This window comes from Eleginops maclovinus, chromosome 11, assembly GCF_036324505.1.
Source record: "Eleginops maclovinus isolate JMC-PN-2008 ecotype Puerto Natales chromosome 11, JC_Emac_rtc_rv5, whole genome shotgun sequence".
Classification (NCBI taxonomy): domain Eukaryota; kingdom Metazoa; phylum Chordata; class Actinopteri; order Perciformes; family Eleginopidae; genus Eleginops; species Eleginops maclovinus.
This window is the reverse complement of record NC_086359.1, coordinates 9722849-9747989: the sequence shown is the minus strand read 5'-3', so window position 1 is coordinate 9747989 and position 25141 is coordinate 9722849. Positions and strand designations below refer to the sequence as shown.

The following is a 25141-nucleotide window of genomic DNA, read 5'->3' as shown; positions in this document are numbered from 1 at the left end:
TGAGTGCTTTTCTGTGAATTATTTTCCAGGAGACCAATCAACACATTCCTTTAAAGCAAGTAATAAGTAATAAATGCACATTTTCTGCATATTCCCAACATAATCTTCAAAATCCACACCAATGTTTCTCTTAAATGTCATTTTTAAGAGAGCTTTTTTAAATATTGGCGGAGGGGGCACATCCTCTGGGGGAGTTTTGCGTATGAATGACGAAACAGCCATGACTGGTTGAAAGGTGTTCCGGCCCTGTGGGGGAAACGAGCCGCCGCTGACTGATAAAGGAGCAGTAATGCGTCAAGCTCAACCTCGCGATACTACGCCAAGTGACATTTGTTCAGTTATTCCACCTTCAAAATAAAAGCAACATATAGTGCCACTTTCAATCTGCGGGTTTAAATAACCATTTAGGAGGCACATATTATAAAATAGTGTCTTAATAATACACTGAATTAATATATGTTATGTTGTATAAAAAATAAAGCCATAACATGAATCGAAAGATTTTCTTGTTTTCGTTCAAATATAACAGTTGCAAGTAAGGAGTTTATTTTGAAAGTTGTAACCAGAACTATCTCTAGCCCCCTTAGCTAGCTTGACACAGTGGCAAAAAAAAAAAAGAGGGGGAGGAAAGTAATTATTTAGGGGGAAGAAAGAAAGAAACAAAGTTGTCGACTGAGCAATGCACACGGGGAGGGATTTTATTTATCTCAAACAAGTCGTTTAGTCTAGCTCCGGTCCTATGGGATGTAACTTTAACCGGGTTCCTTCATTTCCTTCTCTCTCTGCAAACTTCTCCGCTACTCTTTCAACGGGATTTCTGCTCTGAACACGGGAATGATAAAAGCAGCCGGATGGACGGACGGACTGAGGGGTCTATATAGCGAGAGCCGTGTGTGTGTGTTTCCTGTTGCCTGCGTTTAAGTTAAACATTGTATTTACACGTTTTTACCGAGCACATTTTGCCCCGAAATGAATGGCAGAAGTCGACTTTCTGTGCACAAACGGATTTACTTTTCCTGTCTACACTGGACCCACATGAAGTGTGCATCCCGCTGAACCTCTGCGCTTTGTGTCTGAAAAAAGAAAAGAAAATTCAAACAAGAGACACCCCCCTCACCGCACTGGAGGTATCAAAGCGACTTTCCTGAAGGTTATTTCCCACAGTTTTGACTAATAGAGAAGATGCAGATGTGGAGCCACATGAGGGTCCACAAAGGAGGCCCTCCGCGACCATAGGTCACGCCGAAGTGTCCTGGATGTATGTTTTTCCTATTTCCTGCCTGGGTTGACTTGAACTATTAATAATTGTCTAGTAATCCAATGGATTCTCCTACCTGTGCCTGTGGATTTTCCACATGAGGGCCAACTAGATGGCTTAAGTCATGTAACACCCTGAGATGTCTTAAAAGTCTTATTTATCTGTTTTGTATTTATTGTGTTTTGTATATAAGGGTCCTCTTTGAAAGGCCAGTTTTTTTTTATTTCTTAGTGAGAATAAGAGACTGCCATTTCATTTTTCGTAGTGAAAACTGTAGATTTACTTGAACATAATTTGTTGTCTATCTACCCACACTGTATTTGAGCACATTGATCTGTAATATAAAGAGCGACTTTGCCCAGACAGGTAAAAACACGACAAGGCTCCATCATGGACAGGCCGATCAGCAAGTTACTGGAGAAGTTAAAGCTTACAGACTCGGGCAGTGTGAAATTCAACAGTTCAAAGAAAAAACATGACTCTGCCAACAACTCTAATAACAGCAACGCCAACACTGGCAGCTCTGGTGGCGGTGGCGGTGGGGGGGGGCCACGGTCTGCCACCAGCTCCCAACTCTGCCTCGCCCTCCAGACCCGGCCAGTTCTCGCTTGCCTCTGTAACCACAAGCGACGCATGTGTTCCAGCGACTGGGAGAGGAGGAGGAGGAGGAGGAGGAGGAGGAGGAGGGATGGGAATGCCTCCCTCTCAGCTCCTCACCCCAACGCCTACTTCCTCCTCCATACCTCAAGATGGTGAGCAGCAGCTTCACCCTTCCACCTTGGCACCACTGAGGCGACGCTCCCCTCAGCAGAGAGCTTCCTGCTACCTGGGCGAAGGCGTGGACTTCCACATGAGGAGGGAGTCCGGCCTGGGCCCCGAGTGTGACATCTTGGGAGCGTATGGCTCCAAGACGTCCCTCAACCAGCGGCGCTACTCCCTTGAGCTCCAGCAGCTGGTCAGAAGGCAGCAGCTCCTCTCCCAGCCGCCGCCTCTCTCCGCCCCCCCGCCGTACCCTGCCTCCATGGGCTATGGTTCAGCTCCTAGAGCTTGTGGAGGTGGCCTGGCAGAACCGGGCTACCTCTCAGAGCCAGAGCGGCACAAACGCCTCTCTCTCCAGGAGGCTCTGATCTACAAACGCTTGAGCACGGGAAGCGAACTGTGGGAGAACCCCAGGCCTGCATCCCTCTCTCACCCCCCACAGCGCAGCTCTGATGTTCCTGGAGGTGGAGGGGGGTTCTTCTACCCTCCAGGACCCACCCTGAGTCCATGCTCTTCGTTCAGCCTGCAGGAGTCTGTGTTGGTCAGCCCCAGGTCCAGCTTCGCCTCCAGCACGGCCAGCGGTGGCGGGGGAGGAAGCCCCATGGGGAGCCGCTGCAGCAGCAACCGGACCAGCGGCATCAGTTTGGGCTACGACTCTCGCTACTCGGCCTCTGGAGGATTCCCCCCGCAGCAGCAGTCCCCCTCCATGCAGTCCGGGGGCCCTGGGTATGGAGGTCCAGGCAGGGCCGGCGTGACCCCTGTGGAGGCCTGGACTCAATACCTAGAGGGAGGGATGCGTCCAGGGGCGTACGACAGCCGACACTCCTACCCACCTGCTGTTGGGAGTCCAGGTGCGGCGTGCTTCCAGGCAGGCCCCGAGTGGTGGGTCGAGCAGCAGGCGGAAGTGAGAGGCAAAGAGGGGATGGGAGACAGGGCCCGGTACTCAGACCTGCCCGGCACCCGGTACCAGGAAGAGCTCACCCGACTTCTGCTGAGAGATAACGCTCTGGCGGGCGGGGGGCTCATGGAGGGCCTGGCTCTTTCCAAACCCAGCTCGACAGTGGGGCCTTGCTCAGCCGGAGGGCCCCTCAAACCTCAGGAGGAGCCAGGTGGATCTGGGAGGGAGGGCGTGGAGAGCCGGCAGGAGTTCTTTGGTGAGATCCTTTTTTCTTATATTCAGCCTACACTGTGAAAAGGGAGAAATCACATGCGTTTAACACTAATTGTCAAATCACATCTTTAATTTGGTCCCCCAGTATCCTCCCTCGGTGTGTTATTAGTGTCTCCCCCCGCCGCCTGGTGTCAGATCACAGGTTCCTCTCAATGAAAGGCTTGTATGGCTGGATGGACGCACAGATTAATGGTTGAAAGAGTGGATGGTACCTGGGAACCTGCAGGGACATGCCGGGTTGTAGCACGCACAACATAAAGGAGAAACTTCAGAAACTGATTCGGGCAGGTGATTGGCTAAAGAGAAGAAAGGAAAAGATAGATTTAGATTCACACCTGTGGTGAAAAATCAGCTGATGTTTCCGGCAGGCGTTGCCAATTTGCAACACCGTGGCGGGCATGGGCTAAAGCAGCGTAGCAACACGGCTATTAAAAATGCAGAATTCTGCCGTAACGCTCAAAACACAAATTACATGGTTCCATATAAACCGTCTCCAACCATTACCCTGCGTCACACACGATTAGGGCTAAGGATCTGTGTGTGTGTGTGTGTGTGTGTGTGTGTGTGTGTGTGTGTATTGTTTCTCTGTGGCAGGGTGTGTTTTTCCCTGAGTGACTTCAGGCCACAGTAACACAGTGTGTGTGTGTGTGTCTGTGTGTCTGTGTGTGAGTCATGTGTGCGTCCCAGTGTGTGTAATGCTGCCTTGGCGTGTGCAGGGGCGGTGTGCTGCAGCCTGTTTTTCTGCTCAGGTATGTGCGCCCGGAGGGGACATGCAATACTGTACTCCACTCAGCCATTAGGAAGAAGTCAGGAGCTGTGAGCCGTGGAGACAGACGCACACACACACACACACACACACACACACACACACACACACACACACACACACACACACACACACACACACACCTATAATGCAGTTAGAGGCTTTAATTGCACTAAAAAGAAAGTCAAATTGAAAGATGTACACCAAAGAAAGTAAGAAACGATGAAGGTATTTGGGGATTTTTCGTTTGAACACCAGTTGAAAATCATTCCTGTTAATGATTTTGTTCCACAACACCAGAAAATGTGTTTTTTTAAGTCAGTTTTTAGTACTGAAAGAAAGGGGAATATGCTCAAATATCAAAATTTCACTATTATGGCTTTTATTCATTTTCATTTGGTGAATCAGCGTTCAATTTTTCTCCCCAAAAAGTCCTTAAATGTTCTTTTAGTCACCAGGCCCTTACATTCTTCAGTCGCACACATTCATTTTGAAACTGGGATTTTGCGTCTTGGTTTCCCTTTTTGGTTTTTGGCTTTGGCAGAGACTTGTGCCTGTTTCTAAATATCAGAAAGGGCCGTCTTAAAGTATAGGAATTCTCAATTTGTGTGGCACTCCCTCAGCCACAGAAGAAAGGGGAAAAAACGCAGGCAGATCTCTAAATAGATCACAGGAAAAGGCTGCAGCTCGGACCACCACAGCACTTTCCCACTTTACATTTAGTGCCCTGAACATGTACTTAGGCTAAACTGAGAAACACACAGAGAAGCAAGTCAACTGTAAGAGCCTTAAGTTGTTTTTCTTTGTCTTATTTCAACCTAGAAAAGCTTATTTACTTTTCCTGGGGCCAACTGCTTGTTCGTATATATGAGAACAGAGATGAAAGGTGTGTTCTTCTTTATAATGGGGTCAGAATGTGGCAAATAAGCATCTGTTTCAATCACTTTAAATGGGGTGAAAACAATTATCTGCCATTGGATAACGATTTAAAAGAAAAAGCGATAACGTTTGTAATTTTCTTCCTCGTTCACCCCGGGGTCATTTAGGCTGCTCACATCCTGCAACAACAACAACAACAACCATGTTTAATCTCCAACATTGCTCCAATCAGGGGGGCTTTTAAAGTCAAATTTTAAAAGGGAAGTCTTTACTGCAAAACTCCAGAATAAAGAGTCTGGCATCAAGTCAGATCCGGCAGAGTTTCCCTTTAATCACAGAGCGTTGGATGAGCAAACAGGCGGGCATGGGTAGCCGGGTTTTAACTGTGTGAAAATCCCCTAGGTGGTGCGAACGAGAGGATTTACAAGTGTTGACACTTTGTGTGGAGTTGGATTTCAGACACATCCTCCTGGAATGCGTCGTAAACCAAGTGTTAGGAGCCGCTGAGCGATTTACTCCCCGACTAAATGAATGTTTGTTGTGTCCCCCCTCCCCTTGTTTTTGATGCCAGGAACCTGTGTGAAGTGTGGGAAAGGCGTGTACGGCGCGGATAACGCCTGCCAGGCTCTGGATAGCCTCTATCACACACGCTGCTTCACCTGCGTGTCCTGTGGTGAGTACCGCCCGCCCCCCCCACCACCCCCCACTGCCCCCCACCCACAAACACAACAAGGATTTAATGATTTTCCATCACCGACACCTTCTCCAAACTCTCCTCACGCAGGACGCACCCTGAGAAACAAGGACTTCTACAATGTCAGTGGCTCTGTGTACTGTAAAGAGGATTACATGGTAAGAGTTGAGGTCAAGGCGTGTTTTGTCATCCTTTCTACACACACACACACACACACACACACACACACACACACACACACACACAGTCTCATATTCCGAGTCAGAGGATTGATTTTTCTCGCTAATCTCTTTGTTATAATTACAGTTTTCGGGATTCCAGGCTAATGCGGAGAAGTGCAGTGTGTGTGGCCACCTCATTCTGGAACAGGTGTGTGTGTGTGTGTGTGTGTGTGTGTGTGTGTGTGTGTGTGTGTGTGTGTGTGTGTGTGTGTGTGTGTGTGTGTGTGTGTGTGTGTGTGTGTGTGTGTGTGTGTGTGTGTGTGTGTGTGTGTGTGTGTGTGTGTGTGTGTGTGTGTGTGTGTGTGTGTGTGTGTGTGTGTGTGTGTGTGTGTGTGTGCTCCACTTAAGCTACAATCTAAGAAAATGTACCCTGCCCTGTGAAACTTCAACATACTTGCGTCCCATGTTTCCCAGAATGCCCCCCCCCCCCCCCCCTCTAGAGGATTGAGAAATTCAGTGACATCTTTTTGTTGGTTCCTCTCCGGGTTCCCACGGCTGATTTGCAGAGGAATGTTTGCCTTGGGTTTTCTGATAAACACAAAAATATGGCTCTGTAGTGATTTATCTTGAAAGGTTTTTCCCATATTTGAACCGCATGAGACCCATAACATAAATAGAAAGCTTTCAGCGAGCGTGTGATCCACAGCCATCGTTTTCTGCTTCATTTGAACCACATTTGAGTTTCAGACTTCAAAACATTTGAGGTTTTAAGAGAAAGAAACTCAGACCTCAATTGGAAATATATAAAATCAAATAATACTTCCATGTCCCACATTGACTTTTTTCTGGTCTGATTGGAAACTAAAAGTGAAGGAGGGCCAATTTATCAATAATAGGTCAACTAAAGCATACACCTACTGTTTAAAAGCTGTAGTCCCAGCCAGTCGGATTTGGAATAACACATTTGAATAATAAAACTGGTTTAAAACATTACAATTAAACCTCAAATGACCAAATCTGCATTTCCCTCCTCAGATCCTGCAGGCTCTGGGGAACTCGTACCACCCCGGCTGTTTCCGCTGCGTGGTTTGCTCCAAGGCTCTGGATGGGGTCCCCTTCACTGTGGACCACCAAAGCAACATCTACTGCGTGGCGGACTACAACAAGTGAGACTTCTACTTTGATTTATGAAAGGGCCCTATTCGGCTCTTACTCAGGTTCATATCTGTATTTTGTGCTTCTACTTTTTTCATGCTCTAATGTTCAGAAAGCTCTTTATTTTTCTCATACTGTCTGTGCTGCAGCACCTCTTTTCCCCCTCTGTCTGAAACCAGAGCCCAGTCTGCTCTGATTGGTTAGCTGGCCGGCTCTGTTGTGATTAGTCAACCGCTTAGTGATGTCCCGCCCCTTAGCTTATCACGATCTGTGTGTTGGTGCGCTAGCCAATAGAAGCACGAGGATGACGTGGTGATGTTTTGGAAGTAAACAAAGGAGTTCAACGGAGGCGGTCCAGGCCATTTACATGCACAAAAACATATAGATAACACACTACATGCTAAGGAGAACACCGGACAGAGTTTGTGCTGCTGGTGTCCTCACGAAATAAACGTTCTCCTGTCGTTCCTGCAGGACTTTTGCCCCGAAGTGCGCCGCCTGTTTACAACCCATCTTACCAACTGAGGTAAATATGTGTGTGTGTGTGTGTGTGTGTGTGTGTGTTGTACATGCAACTGTTGGCTGGAGGAGTTTCATATTACTTGTCTTTAACCTTAAACATTTTGTGTGAGTTAGTCAGCTGTAAGTGTTTTCTAAGCAAACTTTTAAACATGGAAAAAAGGAGAACTATTTTCAAGCAACCCATCTAGCATTTGTGTTGTGACTCAGACTTCGTTCTTTGATTATAGCATATTAAACGTTTGGTTTTGTGTCTCAGGGCAGTGAAGAGATCCTCAGGGTCGTGTCTATGAACAAGGATTATCACTTTGAGTGCTACCACTGTGAGGTAAGGGATCTTTGCAGCTTGTTTTGTCCCCGTTTCCGATCTGACTTTTGTTATGAAATGCCTTGATGTCTGACCTCACTTCCTGTGTGCATTCCCATCCTTATCTGCGTCCCCCCCCCCCACCCCCCTCTCCTTAGGAGTGTGGTAAGCAGCTCTCTGATAAGCCCGGCTCGCAGTGCTTCCCTCTGGACTCTCATCTCCTCTGCCACTCCTGTCACATGAGCAGAGCGTGCGACACACACAACATTCCCCCCCTCAACACACACTGATCTCTGCGGTGCGTTTGAACAAGCTGGTCTTAACATGCCGTCACTCTCCTGTGCTTTTTGCTCAGTGAGCGTCTCTTCCTGACGATGAAACTGCTGATGTCCAGACATTTCCACTGATTCACTTTTCTGGATCAGATCTTTTTGTCACATGTACTTCCTGCTGTACGATTACTGTACCATAGTTATAAGGGAACGGGGGAAAAAACTACTGCTTTTTTTTGTTTTTACCCCAATGTGGCTACTGTTTGCTGTAGAAGAACAAGGGATTTTGCTAAACTGTTTTGTACATATATTACCGCTAGCAAACATTTTGCACTTAAATTTGACTTTACTGTAAGATTTGTTACGTGAATCTGTAAAATTTGGGGAAAAACATTACTGTAATTTCTGTATGTTGTAATAAATATTTTCATTTGTGTTCAGGTAATGGTGTTCCTGCTCGTATTGGGTCACATTTCTAGATAGATAGATAGAATGGGAGGATGAAACCCTCTTTATTAGTCACATGCATGCACACAGCAGAGCACACACAGTGAAATTGGTCCTCTGCATTTAACCCATCCTAGTTCTAGGAGCAGTGGGCAGCTATTGTGCAGCGCCCGGGGAGCAATGGGGAGGGGGGATTGGGGGTGTCCGGTGCCTTGCTCAAGGGCACCACAGCAGGGCCTAGGAGGTGAACTGGGACCTCTCCAAGTAGCAGTCCACTTTCCATATTTCAAGTCTGTTCGGGGACTTGAACCGGCAACCCTACGATTCCCAGTCCAAGCCCCTACAGTACTTACTGAGCCACTGCTGGATTTCTTTATTATGACAAACTTCCATAAAGAAACATCCACACAAAGGCTGAAAACCAATTTAAATTTATTATGTTTTTTAAATTCTCAGTACATTCAGTACCTTCGAGGGGAAAAAAGCAACAAAATCTTACCACTCAGAAATAAAACAGAAAATTAAAAATATTAAAACTGTAACCATTACTCTATTGGAAGGGAAACTTTCTATGTGTACCTCCTCTTTAAATATATTTATGATTGAAGGGTCTGAGGAGGGATTTTCTAACGTCAGTGCAGGGAATCAGCCTCCTGTAATTATTACAGAATAAACCACTTTACTATTTCTTACTCTCCTCTTCTCAGCTGCAAAAAACATTCACTAAAGACAAACTGGGGCACGTCCTCTGGAAACACCACAACAAATAACAGCTCTTCCTATCGCACGCGTTTCTAGGTTACAGTGTTGAGACTTCAGTCGCATCTTCGTGGGAGATGAAGGTTATTACTCGCACAAACATCACCTGCGGTAACGCAACCCGCCCAAGGCTGCAAAAATGTACATGATGCCTAAACATTAAGAAAACAAATCCTAGTCGTATACTTCAAATAGAAAAGAAGGGATATCTCAAGAGTAGAACGGATCCTAGAAAATATCTGGAGGTCGGGGATCTATTTTGGACTTGTTTTATTACAGGGCTCTGAGGAGGAAGGAACTGTGCGCCCACAGAACTAAAATAAAGAGGCGGGCTCCCAGACCTCAGTGGGACAAAACGCTGAGGCGAGCCAAAAAAAAAGCGCCCCGTCCTCTGTGCTTTACAGGAGAGGAGGAACGCTCTCTTACTGACTGTAACTCTGGAAGACAGAATCGAATAGGGGCTGGATTAACCGCGCTCTAAACAGTTCTCTGTAAAATGACACGGACGAAGGGCTGGTGCTCGTGTTGGGGGAGGGTGAGATGGCAGAAGTGTGTGTGTGGAAGAAAACACTGGCGTCAAGGTGGACAAATTAAAGCACGGTGGGGCGGGTAGCGAGGGGCAGACACGAGTCCTGGACTTGAGAAAAAAGAGAAATGAATCTCTGAGCGGAAACCCTTCCTGTCTGCTGTGTCCCTAGCTACGCCTCGTCCCTCTCTCTCTCCGTTTCTGTCCCTGCAGCCACTCTGCGATCAGCGCCTTCTATCCCTGGGGTTGCTACGGGAGCGGCGTCCACCTCCAGCGCCTATAGAGGGTCGACTGGGTCGGTTGCTGCCATCCCGCTTCCTGTCGGCCTCCCTGTCACGGCCGCGCTCCCTCTCTCGCTCTGCTCCTCGCCCGGCCGCTCCACCGCTCGCCCCTGCAACGCCGCTGCCTTCTTTCTCCCGAGCCTTCAGCCTCTCCTTCAGCCTCTCCCTTTCTTCCTCCGCCTTCTTCTCCATCTCCTCTTGCCGCTCCTTGCGCCGTTGTTCGCGCTCCTTCTGCCGCTCTGTGCGCTCCAGAAGCCTGTGTGCCGCCTGGTGGACACAAAGCAGAATATTTTGTAATTGAAACACACAGATAATTGTAGAAGTTTTAAATGAGTGAGTTAGATCCCAACCTGCTCATCGGAGAGGGGAAGCCAGTATATACAAGGAGCTGCTTTGGTCTTCAGGAACAAGTCGTCCAGCAGTTTTGCAGGAGGCTCGTCTCCTTTGGTACAGAACAGAGGGAGGTCAGTTAAAGAGGAAACAACTCAACCTGTGAAGTATAACTCTCTCTGAGCTTCCATTTAAAATCACACGCAAGTGTGAGTGTTACCCTTCTTCTCTGTCTTCCTCTCCTTGCTCTTGGCCCTCTCCCTCCTTCTCCTCTCTCTGGATCGAGAGCGTGGTCTGTCGTCTCCCGGCCTGGCGAACTCCCGGACCTTATCCCGGTCCCATTCCCGCTCGCCGCGGGCTCTTTCCCGGCGCTCCATCTCCCTCTGCCGCTCCACCCACAGATCCCGTACTCCCCCCATGCCTCGGTCCCATTCTGAGTTTTGTTCGTGCTCGTGGTCTCGCTCAGGCATCAGGGGGGGCAGCCGGCTCTGAGGAACACTCTGTGGGGCGGCGTGGGCCTTCTCCCTCTCCGGCTTCAGGATGCCTTTGTGAATGTCCAGCTGCAGGAAACACACACGTTAGGATGGGACATTTTAGGTGAGTGGAGAACATTTAGGGACAAATTAAAGTACATTTAAACTAAAACAACGAGATGCTTCCATAGCTTAAAACCCTGTTACATAGTATTTCATTCTGCATGTATAAGCACTAGCTGCAACCGCACATCATACTCATGTAATATTGTCTGAAATAGCCTGGATAGTAAAACTATTTCTCCACTCCATTAATTGATAGACATCTTACTTCCATTCTGCGCCGTTTAAACACAGGGATAAGCAGAGAAAAATGGGTATTCCAGCCGTTAATTACCTCATCCTGCTCACTGAAGTCAACGTTGAGGACCTTGGGATTGCTCGAAGGCCATTTGACCCCATGGAGGGCCGCTCTGGTGGCGAGCGCCTCCTCTGTGGAACCGTACTATGAAGACAGAAGGGAAAGGTTAACGGGCTGAAAAGTCACTTAAAAGTGATGCCTAAAATAAGACTCCTGCAGGAAGACACAGAGGTCAAGTAAGGGAACAAGAATCACGTAAATGCTTCTATTGGTTGAGCTGCCTTTCTGTAAAAACACATATACTGAAGGACATCAGTTTGTAGTGGTATACTCCAGCAGAATAGCATGAAGCAAGGTTTACTCCATCTTGTACAATACTCAAACACTAAGCATACTCTAGAACAAATATAAGTTCAAAACAAGTCTTCACACTCGATATCAAAATGCCAATTCGTCTGTACTCACTGTGACAAAGCAGTGAGACTTGATCTTGTCGATCCAGAAGCCGTCTTCCAGCACGCTGCCCGTCCTGTTCAGCAGCTCTTTGAGTTGGCCCAGGGTGAAGGGTCGCACCTATGGGATACACAAGGGGCATGACTCAATCATCCTCCTTCACAGGAAGTGGTTCCTGAGATGTGTGCTGCCGGGTGGCATCAGATATCTGGCAGCCTTTGATCCAAGTTTAGCTCGTATGACGCAACAACAAAGAAAATCTGCAGATGCTGTGATTAAATGTGTAATGTCTGGGCTTGTCGTTGTCTGTTGAGTCATGCAAACTGGAGGTGATACTTTACTGCAGCTGTAATACCTGGGTGAGCGTTTCTGACTCTAATTATGGGAGTGATGTGGTCACCCCTGACATCATCACAGTGTGCCTCATTCATAAAAAATGTGGAATAGATTTTTCTGTAACTATTTCCTTACACACAACTGTAGTTTGTGGTGAAAAGCTAAAAAGAATAAAATACTGTAATGTTCTGCGGTAACAAAACCCACCAGGTTGGTCACATGGATGATTTTTGAGACTTTGCCGTGTGGCGGGGAGGGTTGCCTGGTTGCGCGGACGGGGTCGTCGATGGTGATGGATACACCGCACTTCTGTTGACTGATGGAGCGACGCACCAGACTGTCGCTCGGGGTCACTGAGGGAAACAGGAGAAGAGGCGGATTAGTAAAATAAAACTGATTAACCACGATGGACCAACAGAAGCTGGACGAGGCCTCACCTTTCTTCTCCTCTCCTTCAAGCTTGACAGACATCTGTGTTTCCGAGGCTTCCTCTGAAACGCTGTTCTTCCTTTTGTCTCTGGAAGTCCTGCGCTGTTTTTCCTTCTCCGTTTTCTCCACCTCCTCTTCCTCTTCGTTTGTCTGTCCGTTTTCCTGGGCGTCTCCTGGGACGACCTGGGGAGGATAAAAGTGTTAGACGAATGTCCAAAACAGCATTTCTAACACTGCACAGAAACCTGAAGTTTAGCTTCAGTAGATTTACAGCGGTCTGTCCTGACCTGTGTGACGGTGCGTCGGATCTTAAGGCCCTTGTCCTGGTCCTCCATGCTGGGGTCTGGGCTCTCCTCATCCCCGGACATCTGCAGCTCCTCTGGGTGCAGCTCCACCACCGCCTCGTCCTTCACTTTGATGTCCGGGATCAACGACTGAAGGTCACAGACGGAGAAGATAAGAGACCAAAGAAATATCATCATGGTGTGATTTGTTTTCAGTACCAAACAGATATTTAATTAAGTCTGTAGAATAGGATCTATCGCCTGCCTGTCCCCGGTTTCTATGCTGTACCTTCAGAGAGTCGGTGGTGATGCTGATGGATGGTTTCTTAGTGGTGACGGCCGTGCTGGAGCCCCAACGCCTCTTCCTCCCCGCCGCCGTCCCCGACTCACAATCCACCGCTCCTCCATCTGTGGCGGCTGGAGACGTCTTACTGCCTGCAGGAGGGAAAAACGTGTAGCCGATGATTGGTCGTTCGCTACACACAACTTCAGTGACAGGTTACCGCACGCTCAGAGCCGAATACTCTAACAGGAAATACTACAATTTGATTATTTTTTCAATTCCAAGCTCAGAATTTGATATTTTCTTTTACATTCTTGCTTCTGTGGTTTCTCATGTAGCACTGAAGAGGTAACTGGTATACTCACTGGTCAGGGAAATCTTACGGGCAGCGAAAGCCTTCTGATTGGTGCCCTGGAAAGAGAGAGAGAGACAGAGAGAACATATAGAGACCCCAGGGGTGCGGGGCGAGATGAGAACCAAGAGTCAAAACGCAAACAGGCAACAACAGAGAGGAGGTGAAACAGGAAAAGTGGAGGAGGGGTGGGGGCTTGGGAGGGGGGGTGTTAAAGTAACAGAGGCCTTGAGGCTCCAACTCTACCACATTATGTATGGAGAGAGCATTGGGTCGACACAGAGAGACTCCAGACACGTTTCCGCCATCCACCTCTGCTCAAAGATACATAAATCATTACACTACTCCGTGATGTGTGTGTGTGTGTGTGTGTGTGTGTGTGTGAGACTCTAAAGACAATGCATAGTGTGCACATGGAGTTGGCCTGTATGGAACTTAAACTGGGTCATATCTCAGAGCGGTAAGTTATTACAACATGATGTCTGCCGGGTGTGTTTGAGAGGATTAGGTAACTTTGCAACATTCCCGTGTAATTCCCCTCCTTTCAGTAGAAGAGGTGAGGTGACTTCAATATAACCTGCCCCGGGTAGTGAATGTGAACCTCACTGGAGTGCATATGAAGCTCCCAGCCCCGTAATATTTATGGAGCCATTTACTTCACTAATGGCTACCCACTTGGGAAGAAAATCTAAGTGTAATCCTTCGAGATTCCAAAAGTGGATTTCAGACTTGTTTTTTATAGAGTTTCATGAGCTGATGTAGAATAATATAAACAAACTGGAGATGAACACTAAGGGCCACTGATAACAGTACTTGGGCCCGGGTTCAATCCCCTCCATGTCCCCATTTAAATACTGCCACTTTCCAATAAAGGCTAATCTGGGGCAAAAAAAAAATCTGATGGACATTAAAATACCGAGACCCCATGTGAAATGTGATTTATATTATGTTTTTATAAGGTTGCTGGTCTACCTTTGTATATACTGTTGCTGCTGATGAGTTCTGTGGAGCAGAGGTGGAGCGATGCGTGTTGGAGACTCAAAGGTCTGTCAGCAGGACTTTGGATGCTGCAGTTCATCTACAAATGTTACCATAATTAACACCCAACTGCAGCCCAGCAGTGTAGGACATGTGTAGATCTAAAAATACCAAATTAAAACTGCAGTACATGACTGTTAAAAACTTTAAATTACAAGAAGAAAAAAATATTCCTCTTATTTACAAAAAAAAGATGAAGAGGAAAGATGTTCTAATTGTTTGTGTTTACAGTTAATACTTTAAAAGTTAAGTAGAGGAATAATCACAAGTCATTTCCCGGTACCACTTGACACCTGATTCCTTACTGGCTCGACTATGGCCCGACCGCACGACAGTGTGTACTGTATCTAGGCAACAAGGATCCAATCAGAGATGGCAGAGGAGTGAGGGCGGGGCTCGATTTGAGTGTGCAGATTAGCCACCAGGCAGGAAGTGATCACTGGACTTTTTTTCTCTTGAATGGGGCTGGGGAGGACTTTTGTCGAGTGACTGCTGATCAAAGAGTCACGTTTCAGTCTTTAAGGGAACAAAGAGTTTCAAATTGATGGGTTCTGATGGGGGGGGGGGGGGGGGAGGCATTGTTTAAGTCCATGATACGGGAGGTACAAAAAAAATCCATTGTATGATGCTCGAGTTTATAGTCTTTCATTGTCCATATTCTCCAATATACAGCCTTTGTAGGGGAATCCGAAAAGCTCTGGTAATCAGTTCATGAGGTCTACATAGACAAAGGATTTTGCTACTGTTGGGTTTGGCACGTTGACAGCACATGAAGAATAAAAAGTGGAAAAAGTAATCCAGAAGATTGTCCAGGTACGAAGGCAAAATAAGAGGGACGATCGACATCATTTTAAGTACATTTGCAAGCATGGATGCTCAGCACTCAGAAATCCCGTATGATGTAGCGGAGAAGTTGTGGGTGTAGGGAAGAGTCCAATTTTGGTGACTGCAGTCACGTATCTGAAAGCATCGACTGGGTCACATTAGAGTTCACACCAGGCTGCAGAAGGAGGGAGTTGATGATCTCTTCATTATATCCAGTTCTTATTGGGATGATCAAAGTCACATGCAGCATAAATGTGTGTGAGAACTGGTCCTTGGCATCGTGTCCGTTGAAATTCTCTGTAACAGTTCGGGTAATATGTCTCTTTTCATTGGGGATTTGGTGCAGGATAAGTTATGGAAGTCTCCTTAAAAGGCTGGCCAGCTTGTCAAGGCCGAGGATGGTTGTCAGCCTCACAAGCTTAACCAATCATAGTGTGAGTAATAGTCCTTTGTGGTCTTATCCACAACAATTTCTCAGAAGAAAATCCCATAAATCATCATTTCCAAGCAGTTTCTTTCAGTTGCAGTGTGCTGTCAAGTTTCAGACCCCAAACAGTGAGTGTGTAACGCTCAAGCCTTAATCACTGCATGGGTTTTTGTAGGCGTTCTCAGTCCAAAGTCATTACTCCACCCGCAGGCAGGGGGCAGTGTTGGATTCCAGGTGAAGGTTTAAAACAAAACTGGAGAGCTGAAGAGTTGTTTTCTCTGAGCTGCATCTGGCTTCTGAAGGACAGACGCGTGGCAGTTGGAGGACAACACTTTGAAGATGTGTTTATCCTTAAAAAGGCCGATGGGAAAGGTGATGCAGAGCGTTAAACACCATCCCATTCCCTCAAGCCATCATTCATCATCACCGTCAGACAGCGCGGTACAGTCCAGCTCGGTTCTGAGGCTGGGCTACCATGGCAACTGTGTGCTGCTGCAGTTACCATGGCTGCCACTGCTATCGGTCTGATGCGAGCTGCAGTTCCTGCTGGCTCAGCACGTCTCGTGCAGCTAGAGTGCAGGCTTTACTCATGCCATGGGGGTTGCAGACTCTGGGCCTAATTCAGGTGCCAGCGACGCACTTGGGCATAGCGGGACAGGAGTTGTAGGAGTAGGAGGTGTGGAGGAGGTGTTGGTGGTGGTGGTGGTGGTGGTGGTAGTAGTAGTACGCAGCAGGTACCATTAGGGGCAATGGAAGAGGCATGGGCACCTTCATAACAAAGCAATCAATGGGGTTTTAAACAGCAATCACACCATAAATATATATAGTGAGAGAGAGAGAGATAGAAGCGTTCATGATGGGATACAGAGGCAAAAGATGAAAAGTAAGGGGACAAAGAGGGGAGAGTGAAGGATAAAAAGAGGCTGACGGAGAGGGAGGCAGTGTGAGGAGCAAGCCAGACAGCGGAGAGAATTGAAACAGGGTGAAAGGAACCGCAGAAACAAGCCCTGATGCATCTCTGCACACACTGTCAGGGGCCACTACTCATGCAAATCCAAGGGGGGATAAAACCTACAAACAGGCATGCTGATAATGAAGTAAAATAGAAAATGTAAATGAGGTACTCAAGACCTCCGTGCCTGAAATGTTAAATCATTTACTGGTTTTGAGAATCTGCTTTCAAAAGCAGAAGTAGGAAGGGAACATGTAACAGCAACAGTGGCTTCTAGGAGGGTAAAGATTAGCTGGTATGTTTTTGAATGTTTCTTCTCTTGAACTGTCTATTAGAGACGAGTGGTGCAAGCATTTCCAGATACATCCTAAGCTCAATGTTTGACCAGAGATGCTAAACATCGATCGCTGATCGGCTTGGTATGTCAGCGCTTTGAGTTAAATGTGTTTCTAACTCAGTTCCTACCTCTATAACACATACAGACTGTAGGAAGCATGCACTGTCTGCTGCAAGAGGTCCACGCTTGCATTACAGCAACAGAAACATCGAAATGTAGGTTCCAGACAGACAAGGCAAGTGCGTGAGAGATCATCTCAGTTATGGAATACTAGTTGCTGGATGGGATTAGTTCATTTCCATTTACCCCAGGACCCAAATCCAACCCAACCCGTTTGTTTCCATTTAATGGATTTAATGGATTAAACAGATGCAGAAAGTGTACAAAGATCCAGAATCGGGAGGATAAAAACTCAAAGGAATTAGTGGTTGTAAAAACATCGGGGTTGTGTTGGTTTCAAGCGAGCCCTCTTAGCTGCCAACTACACATGCTTTTGTATGAATGAGGATGCAGGTTAGTCGGGGACAGAGCGGAGACCCGGGCACCCCCCCACCCTCTGAGTGACCTTACCTCCTCCATGCGGCCTTCGCTGTTCTCTGCCTCGGCCCCGGAGGGCGGCTGCTGGGCCATGGAGCTCTCAGGGTCCGGCTTCCCCTCCGTCACAGCGGCCGCGCTGGGCTCCGGCACCTCCCTGCAGGAGGAGGAGACGGTTTATTTAATGATAATATGTTTAGGTTTTGGGATGTTGGCTAGACAAAAAAAAGTAATACGATAGCATAAAGCGGATTTATAGGATTAGGGCCTTGTAGTGGGCATTTTCTACCAACACTTTACATTTAAAAGCAAACTAACAGTTATAGTCTAAGAAAAGCCAGACCAAGAAAAGAAATTGTCTTCAAGCTGAGCTTTAGAGACCAGCCAATATGAAAGAGAGCGTGTAAGAGGAGGCGAAATGATGAGTAGGACCAGACAGGGGAAAACACTGAGGAAGAGTGCCAGTGATCTGGGTCACTCCTGCTATGAATAACTCGCCAGTTAACTGACACCCAGGGTCCCAAACACTCCTCAAAGTCCAAGATAAACACTCACAGCGGACTCCTGTGTGTGTGGGCTTCATCTGATCCCTGCTGGGTCATTCATGAAAAGAAAACTCTGCCAATAAAAGCCTTGTATGCTATGTAGTCACTGTGAGTCAGACCTAACGCAGCCAAAAGCTTCTCTAAGTGTTTTTATTGCTGTTATCTAAGGGAGAAAAACAAGTGGAAGTCATCATGATATTTTTAGCTACACCATCAACCTCCATGTGATGACACAGAAACCCTGCAGCCCCCTGTAGGTGGGAGGATCGCATCCTCCAGCATCCTCTCTTCATCTGTTGTTTGATTTGTTACTTGACGCTTTGAGTTGTATAGTTTCACATAAAAAGGAAGTTAATATTACATTTTAAAATACTTATAATTTCCAGTTTGGTCTGTCCAGCTGTCCCAAACCCTAGAGTTTACTATTTCAGCAGGTAGTTTTAATAAAGTTGTATTTTTTAAAAAGGCATTAATATTAAAACCATGCCCTAGAACAATTCTAGAAAAGGTAAAGAATTGACATAGTATAATACGTCATGTATATTACTTCATGACATTTAACACAGCCACTGGTTGTTGAAGGAGGAGGGCCTGTAGGTTAGGGTCTGTATTAATAAAAATCTAGAGCATTTTCTCCTCCTCCTCTGGAGATTACTTATTGGCAGTAGGGAGTGCAGGCAGGAGAACAGCATTTTCCCCCTCCTCCTCACCATGCTGGCTCTCCTCATTCGCCCTAAGAGGTATGGATGTCAATTTCTGTGTGTGTGTGTGTGTGTGTGTGTGTGTGTGTGTGTGTGTGTGTGTGTGTGTGTGTGTGTGTGTGTGTGTGTGTGTCTGTGTGTCTGTGTGTCTGTCTCTCTCTCTCTCTCTGGGGCAAGGCCAGAGACACACCTGCACCCAGGCCATAAAGGGAGACAGATGTCAACTAGAAATCCAATCCCTCAGGATCAGGAAAGTAGAAAAGGCCAGGCTGCGCTGATGAAAGGATCGCTAAAAGAAATAATGAGTGACGCTGCTTGGCTTTTTCTTTCCAAATAAAAGCCATTGTAGGCCCTTTGTTTTCTTACGATTTGGTAAATATGTTAAAAGTACAGCATGATCCAGAGGAACAATATCACAATGGATCACAATTTAAAAAAGGCACAGCTCTGGTTTACCAGAAACCTGACAAAATGTGACGTACGTTGAGGTATGACCCGATGCACAAATTAATATTCATGGTAGCGCAATAGAAATACACAAATCATGTATTAATCACAAAACTGGTCTCAAAGCTGACTTAAACATTGTCACCAATCAAAACAGACTCCCATGAGACTGGACTGTGAATGCTGGTGCCAGCTGGGAGAATGATATCACACCATAAGGGTCCATTCACACTCACTGTACAGCTAACAGATGTCTACTTTAATGATCTCCCCTGACAAAAGTGAGATCATTAACAGCTACAGCCATACAAACCAAAAAAAAAAGAAAGATATTGTGTGGGCTAAACAACAAGATGTTTATTGTGGCCGTTAAATTATTCTTAATTGACAACAAAATCATCATTAAGAAATAAAAATAAATTCTTAAATAATCAAAATTACATTGACGACCATCATGGAAAACGCTGAGGTCAAGGTGTGGAGAAATCACAGTCTGGATGCCTCTCGTCACCACACCATGACATCTGAGCCCATTATTTATTAATCAATGTGCTCTTCCAATGTGAAGCTATTTCAGGTAGAGAACGGAGACCCCCTACCCTACCCAAAAAAAAGAAAATCCCTGCTCCTTCATTCAACAAAAGGCTGTGACCGGCGGTCCCACCCCCGGTGCTCCTCACATGGGCGAACATGCATACTCATAACCAGGCCAATATGAACTGATGACATGATATTTAACCAGCGGGAAGGCGCTGCTAGGCTAACCAGCATCGCAATGTACAGCCTGTACCCCGGTAGATCACGACATGCTAAGACCGGCTAATGTACCCCGATAGTTTTCTGTATTCAGGAGGTGAAATTACTAAAGCATTGAGTCGCCCTCTGCCTCACTCTTACCCGTTTTTGTTGCCTTCGGACAGCATTAAGACCGGCCTTGAAAGGGAACCCCCCGGGGAAGATAGAAAATGACACTCTTTCGCTAAAGGTTATTCCGGTCAGGAGTGGGTGGAAAAGGGTGAAGAAGACCAAAAAAATCCAGTCGCGGTTTTCACTACTGCTTATTAGCCGTGCACTGCGTCGGTATCAAGGATGCAATGCAGCCATGTCGGCCATGTTGGCTAGCGAGACCAGTGTCAAGTCTCCTCGAGTGAAGAAGAATGTCTTCCGGTAAAGGATTACCAAAATAAAAGCTCCGTTAGCTGCTCGGCTAAAACGTGTCGCACTCAGTAAAAAATGTGTTGAATAAGCAAGGAAGTTAATGAATGAAAAAGAGCCATTAAACCCAAAGAAGAAGAAGAATGAAAAAGAGTTTAAAGGTCAGACGAAGAATACAAGCAGAAAAGCTGAGAAGGACTTCAAGAAGTAGCATTAGAAGACAGGTTGTAGGGCTGCCCTACTGAACGCCTGACAAGAAATACAACCTGCTTTTATTAAGAGTGTGAGGGAGAAAGCATGTGGTGTGTTGAAAGCAGAGTCCATTTTAAGACATGTTGAAAGCATCCTGAAAGCTGTGCGACTGATACTTTATGTTGGAACATTTATTATGCCTTTAATGGACCAAAAGAACAAATAAGTAAAACTGCAAGTTGTTAGTACAACCCAAGTTAATAGAATACAAAAACAAATGTATAACAGCAGAATTGATTAGACATACATCATTTTTGATCAATAACAAAGAGAAATGTATGCAACAGCACATAGAAAGCTATATTTTGGTTCATGAAAACATATTTTCTGCTGGTGTAAAGCCACACATGATTGGAAAAGTGAATTCCCGTTTTCATTGAAGGTAACTTTATTTCATCACTGGTTACTGACCTTGTTGAAAAGTGTTGTTTCTCTGCCTCTTTACTCAGATTAGCCTTTTTCTCCTCCTCTGCTTTTTGTCCTTGGTTTGGTTTCTGTTGAAACGTAAACAATATTAAAAATGCCCAAAGATGATTAAGCTTTACTGCGCAACTCAATCAAAGCCAGAGACACACACTAAAACTAAAATAATGTTAAGAAAACTAAAAATGTCATTCGAATCACTGACCTTCAGCTGTCTGGCAGGGCCGGTTTTGACCCCGGAGGAGGAGGAGGATTGTGATGAATGTGAAGAGGAGTCGGAGTCTGATGAGGAACCTGAGTCTTGGGCCTCAGTCACAGCCACCCTGCCTTTGTAGACGGTCTCCTGTTTCTTCTCCTTCTCCTGTTTGTCCTCTCTTATCTTCTCCTCTTCCTGGCGTTTCCTTTCTTTCTCCTTTTCCTCTTCCTGGCGTTTCCTCTCTTTTTCCTTTTCCTCTTCCTGGCGTTTCCTCTCTTTTTCCTTTTCCTCTTCCTGGCATTTTCTCTCGTTTTCACGCTTCTTCTCCTCTTCCAGGTGTTTCCTCTCTTCTTCCAGGCGTTTCCTCTCTCTCTCCTGCTCTTGTATCTTCATTCTTTCTCTCTCCAGCGCCTGCTGTTGTTCTCTATCTTTCTCCTCCTTCAGTCGCCTTTCTTCCTCCATGTCTCTGTTCTCCTGGAGCCTCTTTCTCTCCAGTCTTTTCAGCGGAGAATCACCAAAACTGGCAAACCCGGCAGTGGAGTGTGCCCCCTCTCCTGACAAATCAACAGCGGAGGTGGCCTCTGCTGCACGGAAAGCCCCCTCAGAGTCCATCCTGTGTGCGAGCAGAGAGAGGGGCCCGGGCCTTCGTTTCATAGAAGGCTCCGGACTGCTGGAACGAGAGCTTGAGTCAGAGTCTTGCCTCTGCATGGTGGAAGGTGGGAAAGGCGGCCCCCTGGGACCACGTGAAGCCTCGGGCCTATCTCCTTCCTGGTCCTCTGTGTCTGGTGGGCTCTGTTTGGGAGTGTCAGGTAGGGGAAACAGGTCAGGGGGGGGAGAGGGAGGTGGGGTGGGGTGGCGCAGTTGCATTGGTGTGTGGAGTACCTGTGGTGGTGGGATGTGCTGGGGAGGCTGGAGCTTGCGTTTGGATCTGGCAACTGTTGACGGGAAGCTGGGAGGCATCTGCTGCGGCTGGGGGGGGGCTCTGTTTCCCCTCAGAGCGCCGCCGGGACCAGGACCCCAATCCTCGTCATCCTCGCTCTCGTCATCACTGTCGTCATCATCGCTGTCCTCGCGAGCCTGACTTCCTCCTGACACTCCGGCGGATCGGCTGAGGTGGAGGACGGGGTGAGCGGATCCTGGTTCGCTCGGTGCGGTGCCCTCCTTCTCCTGGGCTCGCGGCACGGCGGGGGGCAGCCCCTGGCGGTCGGGCTGGCCCAGTACGCGCACTGACAGGGAGGCTACGGCGCGGGGAGGAGAGGGGGCCGGTGGCTCCTTGTGTCCCTGATGAAAGGTGGCTCGCTGCATCCTAGCTCCTGGAGCCTCAAGGAACTCCTGGGGGTGGAGGGTAGGACCGGGGCCCATGTCAGGGCTGCACGCCATCATCCCGAGAACCATCCCTGCATCTCCTCCCCCTCTCTCCTCTGCCCGGGTCATTAAGGGCTTGGGGGGAATGGAGCGATTCTTCTGGGCAAAAATATTTGAGTCAGACTGAGGGATTGCACACAATTTATTTAGTCTCTTCTCCTTGTGTTAGGTACATATGTGACTGTATATTGTCTTCTGTAATGTTTCTGTTTGAGTTACCTGGAATACGGGCACACATTATCATTCTTGCTAACTTTTTTTAATACTGACGTTCAATATCATCTCTGTCTCTATCAACGAAACAAATAAAAATCAACTCCAAGATGGCAATATTTGTTCTATCTTCTCACAAACATGTTTTGGGCAACTCCAAGCAAGGGGAAGTCATTGCCAAGTATATGATTACCAAAGTTAGATTTCCAAAACATTATCTGAAAAGAAATCTTTACAATGTGAAGCTTTGTGTGTCTCGTTCTTTGGGATAAATCCTTTCCTCTATGACAATTCAAATCGTGGAGGTCACTGACCTTGTTACTGGCATAGGAGGAGCTGTCATTGTCCTCCGAATGGTCTTCATCCTCCTCCTGCACGGCTGAGCTTTCTGTCAGAGGGACACAGCACGAGGCAGGGGTTAAAGGTCAGTCTCAGTGTGAGGATTAATGGCACACACCCCTATGGTTGACAGCCCAAGACAACTTTTGAAGGATTAAAAAAAAAAAAATCCTTAATTGGATCATTGTTTAATCGTTTAACACATTTATGATTATATGAACACACGTAAAATAACAGTACAAATATTTTAGACAGAGCACGTGTTTATCGTCTGATTTATGTTGATGTTACCGTCTGCTGCATCCTCCTGCTGGGCCTCTCTCTCCAGTCTCTGGTGAAGGAGCTCCTGCTGTTTAGCCAGGTACTGTTTTATGAAGCTGTTCTGGCTCATCTCCTCACCGATCTACAACAAAATAACATACATCAAACATCAGTTTATTCATTACGCTGTTATAATAACGTTTTCTCTTTGTAGGGAGGGTTTGATCTCTTAGTTATACTTTTCAACAGAGCTCAAATTGTCTGCACATTAAAATATTAACATCTATTCTTACCTGCGAGTTGGGCTGCAGCCCACTGTGAGAGGAGGACGACTTCTGAAGATTTTCAAGCATCAGAGCCTGCAGGGAATAAAGACGTGGGATTATTAAAATGTTGCATACCGCATCCGTTTCTGTATGTAATGAACTTGCCAATCCAGTTTTTTATTTTATTATAAAACTCATATAATTGATGTTGTTTATTTGCAAGGCAGGTCATTTATACCCACTACTGTTAAAGTTGATTTGTAATATATCTGGTTACTTGATAGATTCAAAGGTTTATTTATTATCTTAGTTTTGATAAACTGATAGTTTTAAAGTATGGGAAATGTAAATTATTTCAGAAAGCATGCTGAATGTTAGTGAAAATTTGTAAGTAATGTAGGTCTTTGTTTTATTAATGCCATAGTTCATAGGTGGAGTGATAAATTAAAAAAAAGAGTTTCCAATACAGATCCAACCTACGCCTTACATCTCGACAATACAATTGACAAATATTATAAAAGAGCAGTATACCAAGTAAATAAAAGTACACCCATAACACTCTGTCAGCAGACATGGTCAGAGCCTGTCAAATGACTGTTTCCCCAAGGAAACGGAAACGATTAAAAGGGTTAAACCTATGGTGGCTCATTGGTCGAATATATTGTGCAAAACAACACTGTTGAATAAAAAGTTAAAACTAAATGACTCGTTGGTGAAGCACGTAAAACCTTGTTTACATGGCGAGGCGCGCCCCCGGCACACTCACACGGAGCGCGGGCACGCTTCTGAACTGTACACTATGTGCGGCTGCTTACACTCAGTTTAGGCCTCGACTTGACAGGTGCACAGTTCAACTGTGTGCAACACGGTGCACTAAGTGTACTAACGCATGTATTGTGAACTCGGTCGGTGGGATAGTTTCCTGGTACTGTCAGTTACAAATAACCGAAAACAGAAACTGGTGTTCATGTGTAATACCGTGTGTTAGACGGTTTATTTATTCCCGCTTCTGAAGCCTTAACCCCCACCATCTCTACTGAACTTAGATAGACTCGACAGGCTGCCATAAAACAATTGAAAACTTACCCCTTTAAGTCGCTTAACGAGTGCATTTTTCTGTCCGCTCTTGGGGAGGTTTCTTTGCTCCAAAGCAGCTTTTAAATCCGCAACCCGGAGCGATTGTAGAGGTTTTCCATCAAGCGTTATATCCTCGTCCGCCATTTTGCTCCCCTCCGCTTGTCTAAACTCCAACAAGCGTCGCTACGGCTGCTGCTCGGCGTCACCGCTCGGCTGTTTCCGGAAACACTCGGCTTTTCCGAATCATAACAGAAGAAGAATTGTGCAAACTGACAATTTAAGTCGATAACCAGGTGGTTAGTAACTAAGTACTCAAGTATTGTACTTAAATACAAGTTTAAAAGTTGCACCTTTACCTGCTTAGAAAATGTGCATCAGTAATTATGATCAAGTGGACCAATTTGCATAAGAATCAGTTGTATAATTGATGCTAATGCTTTTGTGTTTTTAACTTGAGTAACATTTTGAATGCAGCACTTTTACTTGTAACAGAGTAATGTTACAATGTGGTACTTCTACTCAAGTACAACATT

The 25141-nt window shown here is 46.3% G+C and overlaps 2 protein-coding genes across 4 annotated transcripts; one reads left to right on the top strand and one right to left on the bottom strand.

The window, feature by feature from the left end:
- The first annotated feature begins 611 nt into the window (after nt 1-611).
- On the top strand, nt 612-8386 carry ajuba (ajuba LIM protein). The gene is given in 9 exon segments (XM_063896246.1): nt 612-1795; nt 1797-3171; nt 5405-5506; nt 5618-5685; nt 5834-5896; nt 6724-6854; nt 7318-7369; nt 7622-7690; nt 7828-8386. Coding segments are annotated over 9 exon segments (2139 nt in total). The 5' UTR covers nt 612-1648; the 3' UTR covers nt 7960-8386.
- Nucleotides 8387-8803: 417 nt separating this feature from the next.
- On the bottom strand, nt 8804-24771 carry acin1b (apoptotic chromatin condensation inducer 1b). Of its 3 annotated transcripts, XM_063894768.1 has the most exons (18): nt 24618-24771; nt 23559-23624; nt 23296-23407; nt 22980-23053; nt 21970-22551; nt 21097-21879; nt 20880-20962; nt 17405-17525; nt 13269-13314; nt 12910-13055; nt 12624-12770; nt 12345-12519; nt 12115-12260; nt 11584-11691; nt 11155-11262; nt 10505-10844; nt 10305-10396; nt 8804-10221 (listed from the first exon to the last, which is right to left on the bottom strand). In XM_063894768.1, exons 1-18 carry the CDS (start codon nt 24750-24752, stop codon nt 9898-9900), a joined length of 3588 nt encoding a protein of 1195 aa, XP_063750838.1. In that variant the 5' UTR covers nt 24753-24771; the 3' UTR covers nt 8804-9897. The 3 variants fall into 3 exon arrangements, with proteins under 3 accessions (XP_063750838.1, XP_063750836.1, XP_063750837.1); XM_063894766.1 differs by having other exon boundaries at nt 21097-22551; XM_063894767.1 differs by having other exon boundaries at nt 21097-22548.
- Nucleotides 24772-25141: the final 370 nt, after the last annotated feature.